At 43.0% G+C, this 19,310-nt stretch overlaps 1 protein-coding gene across 1 annotated transcript in view; it reads right to left on the bottom strand.

Annotated features, from left to right (window-relative positions):
* ABCA13 (ATP binding cassette subfamily A member 13) overlaps positions 1-19,310 on the bottom strand; it is a 2,655,493-nt gene that overhangs the window by 1,876,301 nt on the left and 759,882 nt on the right. Inside the window, exon 22 of the mRNA XM_085606362.1 lies at positions 8,374-8,513. Within this exon, the coding sequence (XP_085462488.1) occupies positions 8,374-8,513 (140 nt within the window). The remainder of the gene's footprint in view (positions 1-8,373; positions 8,514-19,310) is intronic.

Genomic DNA, 19,310 nt, shown 5'->3' with positions numbered 1-19,310 from the left:
GACACACAAGTTTCAATTACACCCTGATATTCCAATTGTTCAAGGATCGCCGCGACGTGAGGTCTAGCTTCACGACGCATGGGATATTGGGGCTGAGGCTGGGGCATAGACCGCAATGGAATCTCATGGCAGGGGGACAACCGGTCCCAACCCACTTGAGTACAATATACCGCTGGCGCAAGCGCCAGCGCCCACTCACCAGCGTACATTTCAGCTTGGTCCTTAGGCACCGTGTGCGCAAAGGACGGGAGGATTTTCTCCTCCCCTCTAGGAGCTTCCAAAATGAAGGCTGGGGGCCAATCTGCCTCCGCTAGGAGGATATCATAGGTGGTGGTCAGATTATCCCAAAAAATCCCTTTTATAGTACGTTGTATGTCACCCTCTATAAATAAGACTATTTCATAAAGTCTATCAGGGGGAGCCACTCTGGTGTCAGCTGTTTCAACAGTAACCAATACATCAGTTGCTGTCGCCGCCAGAAATGGACGCAGAGCTTGACGGACTATGGTAATTTCTGCCGCGCTGTCCAGTAGCGTCAGCGCCCATGTCCGGTTCTGAAGCTGTGTCCGCACTATCTGAGGCATATTTTGCCGTCAGAGCCGCCACTTTCTTCTTCTGAAACGGGGGTCTTTGTCGAGCAAACTCGTCCTGCTTGCCTTTACCCTCAGTCTGTCGGGGTTGGTCACGCTGTTGTGGAGCACCCCGACCTTTGCCACCGCCTCCGCCACCAGACTGTGTAGCCGATGTTTCCTGTGAAGAACGAGGAGAGCGCGGTTCAGAAACCTGAAATCTATCAGGAGACTTAATAGTAGCACGATCTCGCAGATCATAAGTGCGTTCACTACTTGACTGAACGGGAGAGGCAGGCCGAGAGCCCTGTTTCTGCTGCTGCTTTCCCTGTTGTTTAGTCCGCCAAGGTTGTTTTGGAAAAATTGGCCGACCATCCTTACCAAAAGTTTCTGCCTTACCCTGCTGCTTAGAATCGGGATTTTTGATCACAGGCTTAACTCCTAAAGAGCTACGACCCAAATCACGATATGCTTCTGAAATTATTTTTGCAAATTCCTGCGGCTTGTCCTCTTCAGCAACTTTCTTCAGTTCATTACGAACCTGAAAGTGCAACGCATCACCCTTAAGGTTTCCCATTATCATGGTAGCCACCAGGCCAAAATCTCCGAGGAGCCGCATCCCCAATTCTATCGCAGACTCCGCTCCATGGTCCTCTTGAACCTGTTTAATTATGGAGGGCAGCTGTAACATAGACGGAGTGCCGAAGCACTGCGCGTACGTCGCAGCAAAAATCTTACCCCAGGATACACAATCATCTATATGGGGAACTAAGTCTTTAGGCAAACTAATGGTGAGGATCCTGTGTTTTTCCACAGGAGTTGTATGCGGATAAACCGCCTCTATTTGGTCAAATTTTTCAGCAAGCCAAAAAGGATAATCATCCCTTGTGAGGGGGCGCTTGCCCACAACAGAATTGACCATAACAGGACTAATGACCACCGCGTGACGATCACTAGGTTGTCCCGCACTAACAGGCGCCCCCGCCTGTACAGTGCGCGACACATACTGCACCAACGCCCTATATACTGATATAAGGGCAGTGTGTAGTACACGCAATTCAGCCACCGTCACCGTGAGGTAACGGGGATGAGGCGTAAATCCGGCTAGTACCGGCCAAGTGGCCCCTGCAATTGATAAAGGGCCCATTCTCGGCGGTATAACCACATGGGGGAGGGCGCCATTAAACCAAATCTGATGTTGCCAAGCAGATATTGGTATCTCCTGTGTCCTATACGGCGCATAGTTAGCAGGCACGGCAGTAGCAGTGTAAGAATGAAAGGTATCGTCATCCCCACTGACTGCCGGAATCGTCACCCAGGAATAGAACAACTCAAACGGGTGAGCCGCATCGGCTCCCACCACAAAGATGACGTCCATGCCCGTGTCCGGCACCCCATACTGCGTCAAATGACGTTTCAGAGCTGCACGGCTGTGCGCCGCAATGTCTACTGCCATAAGGACAAGGTATACTCCAAGTATTTAGTAGCACAAGGGTTCAATAACCTTTTTAATGATCAAGCTTGAAAGAACCTATATCAATAGAACTAGGTAGGTTTAAATCCGTCAGACTTGTTATCCGGAAACAAGAATGAGGGTGCTGTGGACTAAATGTAAGCACTACTAAGGCGTTTCAACTCATAGACCAAACGTTAGGTGCGCCATGTTGCAGGGATTCTGCTGATACACAGAACTATGCGAAGAACCCCAGGACCTCAGTGAATTGTGGTGTACCAGAAACTCACCTCAGAACCCAGAACCCAGTATCCGGCTAGCATAAGTGTCCCATTCGTTATCCGAGATTTAGCTCGGCGGTCCCAATGAATAGACAACCCAGAACAAGCGACTCAGTACATACTCAGGAATGGTGGGAATCGGAAATACCTGTTCGTATATTATTCTCACATCAGTCCACAACAATAATCAACAGAGACACGTTGTAAATAAAAGGGGTTTATTTTTATAGACCACGTGTCCTAAGATGCAGTACTTTGGCTAATACAAGCAGACAAATGATTAATATCAAAACCAGCAACATAGTTACAATACCATAGAATATAAAAGGGGTGATCATATTATAATGACAGTGGATACTACCACCTTCCCTTTACTAAGAAGCTAATATTATTATTATGCTAATAGAAGGTCTCTTAGGCTTGAATAGGGGACCCCATACCTCAAAGATCAGCTTAGTGAAATCACATCACAGGAGCATCAGGAGTCTTCTCGCAGGAAGGCTCGTCTTCGGTCTGAATAATAAACATGATGTCTGTGATACTAAAAGCACTAATTTTCAGGCATTTGCAGCTGCGCGTGTGTTATGGCTAAATAGTGGGCCGATCAACCTAGAGTGAAAAACATGCATTGTGTAATAACCCAGACTGTTTGTCACACCATGTACAGACCAAGGTCGCTGCGCAGAGCTTGGGATGGTAACAACAGATTGCTCTTGTGTGAAGCAAGTCTCGAGTCAGCAGTTTGTTTTAAGAAATAACATGTAAACGCAGTGTCGTGTGCAAAAGCAAAAAGATGGCTTTCTAACATCTAACGTGGTTATGCTAACTTAACAATGCCTGTACGTATTCAGAGAGAACTCACTACAATATAATAGGTCATTTAATGAGACATCTAATTTCAATTACGTAGAGTCACATTAAAAAAATGTGCAGTACTAGCTAGTTTTAGCGAAGAGTTAATAAACATGCATTGAAAACATGAAAAGTTTGAGTATTGTATAGCACATATATACAATCACGCATCATGCAGGCACCCAAGCATACACATATGTAGACGCTGTTGTCTTTGTGAATCGACCCTGTGGCATTTTCTCCACGGTAAAACGGCTACCCTGTGGGGAAATCTTTTCACACATTCCCTATTTCCTCTATAGCTCCACCTAGTTTAGAGGTGTTCGTTCCACTTCTCTCTCCAGAAATGTATTTACTCTAACCCTTGACAGCAGCAAAATTCATATGAGTAAAGAAACATTAACTAATGCTGTGACTTGCATGTAACGATTTAACAACATCAACACATTACACAATTATCGCTATTGTGAGGACAGTTACTTACTTACAGCCAGATTTAAAGGATGCTTTAGTTGAGGACTTGAATAATCTATAATGAGGAATTAGGAGTGCACAACAACATCCATTGTCAGTGTGAGCCTTAGTTCCATACACACCACAGGGGGGCGGAGCCAGCATTGTGAAAGGCAGGCACAGCCCTATTCTGGTAAGGTGCTACTCCTCCCACCACTCCAAATGCAGACCGGGCCTATTCAGGTGCTAGTGAGAACTCCCCCCCTACTCTGAATGCAGCCCAGGTCTATTAAGCCTAGCCCTGACTCATTCAGGAAAGGCAGGACACACATCAACGCCCCGGTGGCTGTCTGAGTGAATGCACCTCCCCAGCCCCTGTCACTCCAAAACCAGACAGTCAATACACAAACAGGCAGAGGCACACAGAATGGTTAAACAAGAAAATGCCTACTTTCTAAAAGTGGCAGTTTCAAACACACAATTTAAAAACCAACTTTAGTAAAAGATGTGTTATTAAATTCTGAGTTCAGCGAGCCTAAACTTTATTTTTCAATCGTATCCCTATGGGAAGATATGCTTGTAAAATGTTACAAAGCATTCCCCATTCTGTCCTATGGGGCAAGATAGCCTTTCAATAGTGAAAAACTAAATTGGCTGTATTTCACTATCAGGAGATGTCACACACACCAGTACATGTCCTACCTTTCACATGCACTGCACCCTGCCCACAGGGGCATCTTGGGCCTACCTTAGGGGTGATTGACGTTTAAGAAAAGGGAAGGTTAGGGCCTGGCAAGTGGATGCACTTACCAAGTCGACATGGCAGTTAGAAAACTGCGTACAGGCACTGCAGTGGCAGGCCTGAGGCATCTTTTCAGGGCTACTCATGTGGGTGGCACAATCAGTGCTGCAGGCTCACCAGTAGTATTTGATTTACCAGCCCTGGCACACTCAGTGCCCTTTACTAGGGACTGATCAGTAAATCAAATATGCCAATCAGGGAGAACCAATCATGTTAACAATTTACACTGAGAGAATATGCACTTTAGCACTGATCAGCAGTGATAACGTTCCCAGAGTCTTAAAACCAACAACAACAGGTCAGGAAAAAATAGGAGGAAGATTCAAAAAGTTTAGGGATAACCCTGCAAAATAGGCCAATCCAACAACGAGGGAATGGTAGAGTATGTTCACTGCACCGCCCCCTCTAGTGTCAACAATTTTCAAATCCGTAGGTGCTACTTCCCGGGGTTTAACTCGCCAAAAAAACACTCCACGTTTTCCACAAAGAAAAAACAAAAATTTTGCACTTGCTATATATGGGATTGCATTCAAATGCCATTAAACTGACCTCTTTCCAATAAAATACATCTATTTTTCTTCTAAATTGTGGTCCATAATGATCAGGAAAGAATATGCGCATCACATGCCCATTTTAAGTTCCATAACCTTTTTTGTTCTTTCTTTATTAAAATTCAGCCTTCAACCAACGCGTTTCAATCATACTGAACTTTCTGAAGACCCAGTTCACATATTTATATTCTGTATGCATCAAACTGAGTTTATTCTGTAGTCATTGATACTAACTGTATCATCTTAATTTGGCGTCTCAAATCCCATCACTGGCAATCGCCTCACACAATTGGTGGGGGATTTCGCCCTGGAACACTCCAGTCTTTGGAACCTAAAATGTGCATGTGTGTAGTATTTTCTTTCCTGATCTTTATGGAGCACAATTGAGAAGAAATATTGATTTTTTGTACTTGTATTGGAAACAGATCCATTGAATGGCATTTGAGTGCTATCCAATCTATAGAAAGTTCAGAATGGAAGTGTGTGCATGCATGTTCTGCACAGAGTGCCACGTCGGTCACACATGAGAGTTAAAACTCTTGGCAACATTTGATATGTAAATAACAATTCACAAGAACAAAAAGTCTGTTACACATAACAGCCACACTCAGGTCCTACATATGCAGATCGTGCTAGGACCAAAGTTTCAACTGTGTAATCTTGCTCCATTTTGCACATTTTGTGCATTCTACTTTACTCTTTAATGATTTCCCCTAATGGCCTTGCAGCTTGAGACTATCAAGAGATGTTCTTCTATGTTTTTGTTGCTACCCCCACCAGAATGCTGCTGGAGTCTGCAAGTCTGTGGTTATACACAGGGCTGGCTTCAGCGCTGGTGGCACCCAGTGCAAACATCTTTTTTTGGGGCCCCCACAACGACCCCTGCATCCACGGATTCCCTCACTACCACCCTCCAACAGGGATCCACATCTCTCCATAGCCAATTTCTCATATGGATTCAATTTGTTTTATAGTGCTATAAAACATACCACAGTATTTGCGATTGGCTTCACTAATAATGCATTTTCTGCCCAAACTTAGGGAGATATTCTCAAGGACCGGTGATACCTATTGCAAACGCCAGTTAGCAGCAGTTTTTTTATCGCCGCCGAACCCGGAAAACTACCGCCATGTTAGCGGCGTATTCACAAGCCGTCACTACATGGCGATAGTATCAGGGAACGGAGGTGAAAACTGCCACTAACATCAGCCCAAAGGCGATGGGAAAACCGGCGTTAGTGGGTGAAAACTACCGATAGGCCAATTAGCGGCAAACAAACTCTCGTTAGTCAGCCCAACGTGAGTTTGCACTGGTCGCTTTGCTCTAATGCCAGCCCTGGTTATTTCAAACTGTGCCTGCACCCATACTGAACTATAGCTACGGTCCCCTCGCCAAGTTATGACAAGATTCAGTTGTAGATTAGGGAAAATAGCAGTGTGCGAAGAATGTCACCACTCTCTGAGTTCTGTGAGTTTTGTAATTGAGACAAAAACACCTCAAATGCCGTTAGTGCACATGCGTAAGACTTTTGTGAATGCAAATCATTCATCAAACGCCACTCTAGTTCACATCGTGTTCAAAACTCATTCTGAACAGGAAATATATTATACATGCTCACAATCTCTTCGTGAAACAGGAACACATCTAAAAGCATGACTACAATCACAATTTCTATTTGATCACAATACCTTTCATCTGATCTTTAAACATCATGTCACCTATGTTACTATGGAAGCTGCATTTTGGTAATTAATTTTGGTACTCATGTTTCCGAGTAGAATTTGTACTAGTAGTTCTGTTTTTGTGTGTCCCATTTGTATCTTGTAGCTGCTTAGTGGCCCCATATCTCCGATGTCTTCCATGACAACCCATCCAGACCTGGCTTTTGGGTACAAGGGAGTGTGGCGTTCTTGTACTTTGTACGCATGGGTTCAAACATCCCAGAATGAAATTGATACTGGCCAAAATGCCAGGGCACAGTAGAGAAGTTAAACATAAAGCAACTTTGCAGTTGTGGGATTTTCATCTAAAATGGGTGTACTTTTGCAATGACGCTCACTTAGTTATACAAATACTGTGAATTCATCATCACACTTACAGGGTTCAGCCCCAATAAGTACGACTCAGCCATCTAATGTTGGTGCAGGGAGTTAGGGCAGCATGCTTCTCAGGCACGGCCTGTCGTTAATGGCGGAGTAGCCCTACACCCACTTTTTATCAAAAATGAATAGTGTCTGTCAGGCTGAGCTAAGGTCTGACAGGCACTCTTCATGTTCGGGTCAGGCAGTCAGGCACTGTACATGTTCTAAATGTGCAGATGACTGGCTGCTTGAGCTGAGGTTTGCTGGACTGAAGACTTCACAGCCCTGAGGGTGTAATCTCATCAGCCTGCAAAGCGCTGCGAGGTCCACCCTCCTCAAGACATCGGGGTGCATCACCAATAGACTTGCATTTGGGCACTGCAGTTTTATGCCCTGAAGTGCCGAGGACTGACTATCAGTAACGCCTCGTCAAAGTGTGGGCTGATGTCGGCAAATCTCACTGACCACATCCCAATCTGTGAAGTGTAAGGGAAGGTCTTCCTCTAATTGTGTGACGCATGACAAGGACAGCCAATGACAGGAGGTGGTGGAATATTTATGAAGTCAATTCACCAAAGCCTATAGGAACCGAGGCCTCCCTTCTGCCACACAATGTCACCGCCATGGCCCAGTAAGTTTTTTAAATAATGTTGGGTACGTATGTGTGTATGTATGTGTTTTTGTGTGTGCATGCTCTGAATATGTGTGTACGTCTGTATGTGCTTGTGAATGGTGGGTGTATATGTGAATGGATGGGCGTGAGTGAATGTGCATGCGGATTGGTGTCGTGAGTATGTGTGTGTGGGCACATGTGGCCCTCTCCCACTGCTCAGGCGCAATACCGGCCACCACTGATGCCACTTTATTGGCAAAGGAACTGGATAGTTTGGCCAGTCGCCACCATCATCCATACTGGCACCAGAGGCAATACATTTAAATACATACAAGAAGTATTCGGTGCAGAAAGCAGAAATTTCTATATGTAATTTCTCATGTTCTCAAGGAAACAGGGATTCGACTTATTACCACATGTGTTCAATATTTCAACCCTCTGTAGTGGTATTCACCAAGTGCAGTAACTATCTCACTATCATCCCAGCCTACTTGTACGTGGGAGGGACCCTTGACTAGGAGTGGTTGAGAAAGTAAAATTGAGATAAAACCCGTACCTTAGCAAAAGGCCTAATGTTGTAACTCTCTACATAGATCGTGGATGGATAAAATAAACCACAATAACTCAGTTTTTCTAAACCATGTTACTCAACTATCAGTCATCAAATGCAACACAAAAAACACAGCAGGAATCCTTTACATTTGAAAGGATACTTACTTTCTCGACCACGAGTCTGATCTCCGGCAGGTCAGGGGTGTAGAGTATCTTTCCATGCAGTAGAGGCTTCAGGAATGTCCACACCAGGGCCCCATTCGGAGACTGTAAGATTTCCTCATAAAACTGCAGGCAAAAGGGGGCTGTGGAAGTAAAGCAGAGACGAGGAGGGAGATTAATGGTGTACACTCAGTTTAGCGCATTTATAATACTGCCAGGCGCTCTTTGTTTATTGCCCTGCTATTGACTGACACAAAAAGCATTTGTTGTTAAGGATGGAAACACAGGCAACTCCACAATGGAAAGCCATTTGATCCTCGAATTTTTAATTAGAGCTACGTTTTCAGACAAGTTCAGTGAGTTGTTTCAATGAATAATTAAGTGCTCAGTTCCCAAATTTATTTGTGGTTGGCCTATTTAACATGGTTACTTCCTACAACTGGATGGCCTGCCCGAAATATGTAGAACATCAAGGAGCAAAAGTCTATTTCCAAGGCCTGCACAGGTACATCGCTTCATTTCCGATTATTCTTGGCTGCCCAGCCCAAAGATTTTATGGGGCAAAGAAAGGGAAAGCAGGGCAGTGCAACCAACAACATCAATTAGCTGCTCCTTGCGAGCAAATTCAATAAATAATTATGAAATAAGAATCTTTGTCCATCCGGACATTACTGTTCCACTACAGATGATGAACCTTGATTTAACATATGGCATAACAAATTGCATAAATGGTTTCTCCAGTATCACCTGATCTTTAAAATTATGAATGGCACAACTATGGATACAGTATGAGCTCACTAAGTATGAGTTGAAATTTAAATAAATAGTCTTATTTATTGTTTTAAACAATGGGATGATTTGAATCACAGTTGAGCATGGTATGGTTTGCAAAGCTGTCTACAAATAAATAATTTCAGGCTATTTTTGGTTTTAGTTAATGGCCACAACTGCACTTTAGTTTGTTTTTAAGTGAATTTCAGGGATATATTTTTTAATTGCAAGAGTTAAAAAAGAACACATCATATAAACATTCACATCTGCCTGAAGGTCAAAAATTATAGAAGCATTTCATTTAGTTACATAACAGCAAACATCATATATAATTCACAGCTGATGAATAAATAATGAACAATTAATATTATATTGCACACCATCCCAATTTCGCCTTTCGCGTTAGCTAAGTTCTTTCTATCCCAAAACACCCCAAAGACTACAAGCCTTCGCATGAGAACCTGACCTCAGAGCATATCTCTTTTCCCGTTCTTTGACTCTATGTAATTTTAATCGCTATTGCTGGAATGCCGAAATTGTTTCAGATCGCCAATTTTGCAGGATAATTGATCTCGGAATGAAAGCCAGAATATATATTCTTTGTCTTTGCAAAAGACCCATTTTTAAATCAGATAATTAGTCCATAAGTGCAAATCTGGGCCTTTTCTAGACTGACTCTATTCTAAAATGTGAAGGCAATATGGTTCAATCTCATTCCAGTATGACCTAATTCCTGGGCAGCCCCAAATGATATGGATCCATGACCCCGCCCTTTCCTTCTTGCATTGAAAACAATTAGATGAAATGTAATGGTTTATTCGATGCAAAAACAGGCGTTTTATAAGCAGCCACTTGGAGAAAAATTGCATTCACCAAAAATGTGCCACTTTTATCAAAGTAAAATTAAATTAATTAATCTTATTCCATGTGTCTGGCAAAACATCAGAATCTTCTTTAGTATGCCACTTATAGTATTCCACTTATTCCCGGCTTTCTCATACACCATTAAACTTTTATTCCTCAGCTATTTCCTGACTTGCCTATATTCTATGTACATTTAAATGCCTTAAAAAAACTCTAATTAAAATGAAGGACTATTGGAGTATATTTTTATGACACCAAATTCCGGGTTCTATATCACCCCAGACCTTTCATGATTCTCCATTTAAGAAATCTGATATTGAGCTAAAGCCATTACATTCCCACTTTAAGGCAATATTCATTTCTAAACATCCGTCAACTGTTATACCATCAATCATTGGAATTTCACATTATTTAAATGTCTGTGCCTTCCTTATTATATACCACTGCAACGTCTTATATCTAACTATTTTGGGTACTTTGGTAAGACATAAAAAGTCTGTAATATATTCTCGAAAAATCATTAAAAAAATAATAATCAAATCCGTGACTGCTTAGGGACTTGATAAATGTAAAAGTGCTATGTGCAAAATTCGCAAAGTAATAGATTTTAAAATTAGGGAGAGCTAATCCACCTTCTTTCAGAGGCCTATACAAAGTGTCTAATGCTAAAAGCTGTGCTTTATGTGTCGAAATAAAGGCTGTAAACATGCCCTCCATTTCCTTAAAAATCTTCATCTGGAGAACCAAAGGAATAGCAGCAAACAAGAAATTATAAAAAGGTAAGACAGACAGCTGGATTAAAACAATATAACCCATTACAGAAAGAGGTAACTTGTTCCATCTAGCGAATAATGCCTCAATCTTGCAGATAAGGGGGATACAATTCAATTGAAATTAGTTATTAACATTCTCCGTAAAATATACCCCCAAATATTGCTTGGGTCTGGAATTGAATAATTTATCCAATTTGTGTAATAAAGTGTCTTGTGAGCAGTGACATAAACAAATCTCAGTTTTTGACTTGTTGATCTTATTATCTCCCAAGTCTTGATATGGTTGAAAAATTGAAAAAAAACCTTTTATGATTTCAATATCAGGCTGTAAAAACAACACTATATTATCTGCATATAATTTGATTGGAGTCATACCACCTACGGGCAGGTCTATATTTAGTGTGGTACGAATGGCAATAGCTAATAGTATGGGTGATAGCGGACAGACCTTTCTTGTTCCCCTATTTACCTCACATGTTCCAATATTTATGGCATTTATGATTATTTGGGTGTTTGCTCCCCTGTACAAGCTAGATATTACTGAATCACTCTAATAGGGAATCCACATTTTTGAAGAATAGTAAAAGGGCTCTCCCAACTTACCAAATCAAAGTCCTTTCAGCATCTTAAAACATCACCTGTGCAGGTATGTTTTTCTGTGCAAAATAATCTAGAGCTTCTGTTAAACAAAATTGTATTAAAAATTAACTGTCACACTATCATCACATCATTATGATGTTATTTTTGTTTTGTTTCTGCTATTTATAAGTTGTGCTTGAACCTATGTTGTGCCTTATATTCATGCAAAACCAATAAAGTTATTTGAAATTAAATTAAAATATTATATTAACACAAAACATAATATATTAAAAAATATATATTTCTTTGATGTACTTACTTTCAACATGTAAAGTTAAAGAAACGTATTGTGAATGTACAAACAATATAACAATGTTTAAGTAAAAAAATTATATGATACAAAAATATATTCTTGAAAATATTTGTAAATTATTTTATATAATTTTTTTTATTTACAATAATATTTAATATACTTAATAGCAGAAATTAAATGTACAAACTATTACAATGTAAAATACATATGATATGAATTTATAACAAAAATAAAGTTATATAAGATGTATAAAAAACATGTAAAAACAAATGTACTAAAATCTTTACTTTAAAAACAAATGATAAATAATACAAATCAAAAACTCTTTAATGAAAGTACTGATAATATTCTTATTTTACAACTACATAACTATGCTTGCATAAAAATGTAAAAATCTTTACAACACTGTTTAAAAAAGATATGTATTTAAAAATGTATTTGTAATGTTGTAAATGTACATAAAAAATATATATTAAAATGTTTTATGCTTTATAATGTATACTGAAAAACATCAAAATCTGTTCATCTTGTTTTTCAATATTTTCAAAAATTGTATAATAAAACTGAATAAAAACAATTAAATTGAACTACTAAAATAAATAAATATTTTGGTGAATAAAAATGTTAACAATAAAAATAACTGTCTTCCGGGCACAAAACCACACTCATTTGAATGGATTACTGTTCCCATAACTTGACTAATCTGATTAGCTAAAACCTTTATAATAGTCTTGTAATCAGCATTTAAGCGGGTTATAGGCCTTTACGTATTGACATTTTCTTTATCTTATCCTTTTTTTACAAAGCTATTTACGATTGCTAAACAAAACAAAGCCAGAATCCACCCCCCATCTAGAACATGATTGGCAGAGTTTAACAATTCTGGATTTAAAACCGATGGAAATTTTTTGTAAATGTCTGCCGGAATCTCATCTTTGCCTCAGGCTTTACTATTGGCTAAAGTCTTCACGCCTACTTTAATCTTGCTAAGAGTAGTTTTTGCTACCAATGCTTGTACTTTGTTTTGTTTTAATCTTTGGATATCAAGCTTATTTAAGAAAACATTGACCGCTCCCGAATCACCCTGTTGTTGAGTACTGTATATTGCTTCATAGTGCTTAAGAAATTCCTCCTGAATTTGTTGAAAGTCTTAATGATTAGGGTGAACAAAGCAAAGACAAGGAGATGATGGACGGAGCGCTGAAACCTTTTAGACACTCCCCCCCAGTCACAGATCTGGGTTGAATCCATCATCGTTCTTTAGCTCACTCTGCCACCCCAGTTCAGACACAGATATATGTAAATCAGTCTTGACCCTGTGCCTCATGGGAACAGTCCAGCCCGAACTGCCAAGCCATGTCTTCCCTGGACCGGAAACAAGCATCCTGGGACCGGTTTCTGGCTAACAGCCGTCATCAGCCAGGCTAGCTTGAATCCAGTGGCAAAGTGAGCAAGGGACCCACGTCTGGGCATACCCTGCTAACTTAGGGCGAACAAAGCAAAGACAAGGAGATGATGGACGGAGCGCTGAAACTTTTTAGACACTCACCCCCAGTCACAGATCTGGGTTGAATCCATCATCGTTCTTTAGCTCACTTTGCCACCCCAGTTCAGACACAGCTAAATGCAAATCAGTCTTGATCTCCTTGTGTTTACTTAGTCTTTAATGCTTCTCTTTGTCACTGGGTCTATTATTGCTATTATCTTATTTTTCTATTGCTGATCTCTTGTCTGCCATGCCAGAAGTTTAACCGCATACTCACTCTCTTCAAACACCTTTTGTGACTATGCGTTATTAGCTATGTATCCACGTTCATAAAAATACTTGTGCATACATAATCTAGCTTTCCTAAGTGCACCCTTATAAGGACGTTGCATGTCCACACTTGCCTGATTTATTTCTGTCTCAAGCTCACCCCTGAGTATCAACCTTTCCTTCTTCTTTACAATCTCTCTGGATGTAATATATCCACGTATTGTAGCGATATAAGCCTCCCATATGTTCTCAGTACTAGCTGAGTTATTATTTATTTTAAAATAATTAACTATCTCTCTCTCTGCATCTCATTGCAACACTCCTCATCTTCGAGATATACTGTGTTAAAAGTCAATCTTCCACCCAGCCTCTCTACCTTTATGCCTGTTTTCCCCAATTTTACTAAGGCATGGTCAGAAAAAGCATTTTGAATATGATAGTATGCTTTTAATTGCAAAGTTTATGTAGAGAGAAAAGAAATCAAGTCAGGCAGCTGACTTATACCTACTTGAGAAGTATGAATATTCATGTTGTTAGAAATGGGGGTCTCTAGTTGGCAGAGGTAGGTACCTTTGTCCAAGTAGGGACCCTTCTTCCTAGTCAGGGTAAGGGAGATACACTTCTAAAATAACCCCTGCTCACCCCCTTGATAGCTTGGCACAATCAGACAGGCTTATCTCAGAGGCAGAGTGTAAAGCATTTATACAGTAACACAAATATGACTTTTAAATGGTAGAAATAGTTCAGTTCAAAGCAAATTGCAAATGCAACACTTTTCAAACACAGTACCTTGGATGTGTTGTGCAGACTAACAAACAGGGAAGGTGATGCGTCGGTGCCTTACACTCAGGGAAGGTGGTGAATTGGTTCCTTACTGCTGCACAGGAGAGGTGATGCGTCAGTTCCTTACCGGAGAGGAGATGATGCGTCGGGTTATTCCTGCGAGTGGCGGTGATGCTTCGTTTTTTTTTTGCATCTCCCCAATGATGCACCAGACCCGGCGGCTTGATTTGATGCAATGATCCGGGACGATGCGTGGGTTCTTGCAGCCGCACAGCAGGGCTTGCATCGGAATCAGTGCGGTGATCTCGTACTTCGTAGATCGGTGCACTCCATAAGGCGTGTGGCGATTTCTCGAGCTGTGAGCAGTCACTGTGACGTTTTCTTCGGCAATGCGTCTATAACATGTGCGGATGCTTCACACTTCTCGTTGTTACGTTGCTTTTCTAGCTCCCAACAGCCAGAACAACCTCTAGAGGCCCAGAACAGCTACAGGCACCTCTCGGCAGGTCAGAACTCCCAGCAGGGAAGTTCAGGGCAGCTGGGAGTGAAGTCTTTCTGCCCCTGAGACTTCAGAACAGGAGGCAAGCTCTTCTTCAAGCCCTTGGAGATCTTTCTCAAGCAAGGGACACAGCAAACAGCAAAGTCCTTTTCCCTTTCCTTGGCAGAAAGTAGCCACTGCAGGCCAACCCCAGACAGCACAGGGTCAAGACTGATTTGCATATGGCTGGGTTCAAACTGGAATGGCATGGTGAGCAAAAAAATGATGGATTTAGGCCCAGATCTCTGTACTGGGGTGAATGTATGACATTGTTCTGCATTCTGTCCATCAATTGTTGTTTTTGCATTTGTCACCCCGAGTGGGAAGGGTATGCTCAGACGTGAGTCCCGTGCTCTCCATGCCACTGGAATCAAGCTATCCTGGCTGACGAGGACTGAAAGCCCGAAACCGGTCCTAGGATGCTTGTTTCCAGTCCAGGGAGGACCTGGCTTGGCAGTTTGGGCTGGACTGTTCCCATGGTGCACTGGGTCAAGACTGATTTGCATATGGCTGGGTGCAAACTGGAATGGCATGGTGAGCAAAAAAATGATGGATTTAGGCCCAGATCTCTGTACTGGGGTGAATGTATGACATTGTTCTGCATTCTATCCATCAATTGTTGTTTTTGCATTTGTCACCCCGAGTGGGAAGGGTATGCTCAGACGTGAGTCCCGTGCTCTCCATGCCACTGGAATCAAGCTATCCTGGCTGACGAGGGCTGAAATCCCGAAACCGGTCCTAGGATGCTTGTTTCCATTCCAGGGAGGACCTGGCTTGGCAGTTCGGGCTGGACTGTTCCCATGGGGCACAGGGTCAAGACTGATTTGCATATGGCTGGGTTCAAACTGGAATGGCATGGTGAGAAAAAAAATGATGGATTTAGGCCCAGATCTCTGTACTGGGGTGAATGTATGACATTGTTCCGCATTCTGTCCATCAATTGTTGTTTTTGCATTTGTCACCCCGAGTGGGAAGGGTATGCTCAGACGTGAGTCCAGTGCTCTCCATGCCACTGGAATCAAGCTATCCTGGCTGACGAGGGCTGAAAGCCCGAAACCGGTCCTAGGATGCTTGTTTCCAGTCCAGGGAGGACCTTGCTTGGCAGTTCGGGCTGGACTGTTCCCATGGGGCACAGGGTCAAGACTGATTTGCATATGGCTGGGTTCAAACTGGAATGGCATGGTGAGCAAAAAAATGATGGATTTAGGCCCAGATCTCTGTACTGGGGTGAATGTATGACATTGTTCTGCATTCTGTCCATCAATTGTTGCTTTTGCATTTGTCACCCCGAGTGGGAAGGGTATGCTCAGACGTGAGACCCGTGCTCTCCATGCCACTGGAATCAAGCTATCCTGGCTGACGAGGGCTGAAAGCCCGAAACCGGTCCTAGGATGCTTGTTTCCAGTCCAGGGAGGACCTGGCTTGGCAGTTCGGGCTGGACTGTTCCCATGGGGCACAGGGTCAAGACTGATTTGCATATGGCTGGGTTCAAACTGGAATGGCATGGTGAGCAAAAAAAATTATGGATAAAGGCCCAGATCTCTGTACTGGGGTGAATGTATGACATTGTTCTGCATTCTGTCCATCAATTGTTGTTTTTGCATTTGTCACCCCGAGTGGGAAGGATATGCTCAGACGTGAGTCCCGTGCTCTCCATGCCACTGGAATCAAGCTATCCTGGCTGACGAGGGCTGAAAGCCCTAAACCGGTCCTAGGATGCTTGTTTCCAGTCCAGGGAGGACCTGGCTTGGCAGTTCGGGCTGGACTGTTCCCATGGGGCACAGGGTCAAGACTGATTTGCATATGGCTGGGTTCAAACTGGAATGGCATGGTGAGCAAAAAATTGATGGATTTAGGCCCAGATCTCTGTACTGGGGTGAATGTATGACATTGTTCTGCATTCTGTCCATCAATTGTTGTTTTTGCATTTGTCACCCCGAGTGGGAAGGGTATGCTCAGACGTGAGTCCCGTGCTCTCCATGCCACTGGAATCAAGCTATCCTGGCTGACGAGGGCTGAAAGCCCGAAACCGGTCCTAGGATGCTTGTTTCCAGTCCAGGGAGGACCTGGCTTGGCAGTTCGGGCTGGACTGTTCCCATGGGGCACAGGGTCAAGACTGATTTGCATATGGCTGGGTTCAAACTGGAATGGCATGGTGAGCAAACAAATTATGGATTGAGGCCCAGATCTCTGTACTGGGGTGAATGTATGACATTGTTCTGCATTTTGTCCATCAATTGTTGTTTTTGCATTTGTCACCCCGAGTGGGAAGGGTATGCTCAGACGTGAGTCCTGTGCTCTCCATGCCACTGGAATCAAGCTATCCTGGCTGACGAGGGCTGAAAGCCCGAAACCGGTCCTAGGATGCTTGTTTCCAGTCCAGGGAGGACCTGGCTTGGCAGTTCGGGATGGACTGTTCCCATGGGGCACAGGGTCAAGACTGATTTGCATATGGCTGGGTTCAAACTGGAATGGCATGGTGAGCAAAAAAATGATGGATTTAGGCCCAGATCTCTGTACTGGGGTGAATGTATGACATTGTTCTGCATTCTGTCCATCAATTGTTGTTTTTGCATTTGTCACCCCGAGTGGGAAGGGTATGCTCAGACGTGAGTCCCGTGCTCTCCATACCACCGGAATCAAGCTATGCTGGCTGACGAGGGCTGAAAGCTCGAAACCGGTCCTAGGATGCTTGTTTCCAGTCCAGGGAGGACCTGGCTTGGCAGTTCGGGCTGGACTGTTCCCATGGGGCACAGGGTCAAGACTGATTTGCAGATGGCTGGGTTCAAACTGGAATGGCATGGTGAGCAAAAAAATGATCGATTTAGGCCCAGATCTCTGTACTGGGGTCAATGTATGACATTGTTCTGCATTCTGTCCATCAATTGTTGTTTTTGCATTTGTCACCCCGAGTGGGAAGGGTATGCTCAGACGTGAGTCCCGTGCTCTCCATGCCACTGGAATCAAGCTATCCTGGCTGACGAGGGCTGAAAGCCCGAAACCGGTCCTAGGATGCTTGTTTCCAGTCCAGGGAGGACCTGGCTTGGCAGTTCGGGCTGGACTGTTCCCATGGGGCACAGGCTCAAGACTGATTTGCATATGGCTGGGTTCAAACTGGAATGGCATGGTGAGCAAAAAAATGATGGATTTAGGCCCAGATCTCTGTACTGGGGTGAATGTATGACATTGTTCTGCATTCTGTCCATCAATTGTTGTTTTTGCAGCAAACAGCACAGGGGCAGTATTCCTCCTCAGTTTCTCCAGCTCTTCTCCTTGGCAAAGATTCCTCTTGATTACCCAGAAGGGATCTATAAGTCTGGGGTCTGGGTCCCTCTTTTTATACAGTAGAATCCTTTGTTCTCTGTGGCAGAGAAGCTCTTTGTCCAGCCAAAACAGTTCTGTCCTATCTGGTGCTGTTTACTGGCAGGAGGTGGAGACAGCGTTGTGGAAGGCAGACCACACCATTCAGGTGAAAGGAAATCTCCTCCTCCTACTCTAAATGCAGCCCAGGTCTATTCAGCCCAGCCCTGACTCATCCAGACTCTCTGGAACCACTGCACATGCCAGTCCCTCTCACTCCAAAGCCAGACAGTCAATACACATCCTGGCAGAGGCACAATGGATGGCTAAGCAAGAAAACACCTGCTTTCTAAAAGTGGCATTTTCAAACAAAGAATGTAAAAATCATCCTCACTAAAAGATGCATTTTAACATGCTGAGTTCAGGCATATTAAACTTTATTTTCCTACCTTGTTCCCAGGGGTAGTTATATTTATTAGATGTTTTAAGCAAACTTCCCATTCTAACCTATGGGAACAGGTAGCCTTGCAATAGTGAATAACTAAATTGGCAGCATTTCACTATCATGGACATGGCACACACACCAGGGCATGTCCTACCTTTCACATACACTGCACCCTGCCCACAGGGGCACCTTGGGCCTACCTTACGGGTGACTAGCATGCAGGAAAAGAGAAGATTAGAGCCAGGCAAGTGGGTGCACTTGCCAGGTCGACATGGCAGTACTAGACTGCAGACAGGCTCTGCAATGGCAGGCCTGAGTTACATTTACAGGCTGCTTATGTGGGTGGCACAATCAGTGCTGCAGCCCACTAGCAGCATTTCATTTACTGGCCCTGAGCACACACAGTGCACTGTACAAGAGACTGACTAGTAAATCAAATATGCCAATTCTGGAATCACCAATCCATAACATTAATTTACAAAGGGAGCACTTGCACTTTGGCACTGAACAGCAGTGGGAAAGTGCCCAAAGCATCTAGACCAGCAAAATGAACTCCAACACACAGCAGAAACACAGGAGGCAAAGGCAAAAATACAGGGGAAACCCATGCCAATGATGCCAGGTCTAACACACATTTATCTGGGAACTTTCCCCTCCATAAATCTGATAGGCCTAATCCTAACTTAGCCTCTAACATGCCTGCTGCTATTCTGCCTATGTTTATCTGAGGATGAATGCACCTCTGGATGTTGTAGAAATTAACCCCCCCTAAAATCAAAAAGCCTGGAATATAAGGCAGGACATGATATAGATGTATA

The sequence above is a fragment of the Triturus cristatus genome, chromosome 5_2 (assembly GCF_964204655.1).
Source record: "Triturus cristatus chromosome 5_2, aTriCri1.1, whole genome shotgun sequence".
Lineage (NCBI taxonomy): Eukaryota > Metazoa > Chordata > Amphibia > Caudata > Salamandridae > Triturus > Triturus cristatus.
The sequence above is the reverse complement of the archived record's forward strand: the minus strand, read 5'-3'. Positions and strand labels throughout refer to the sequence as shown.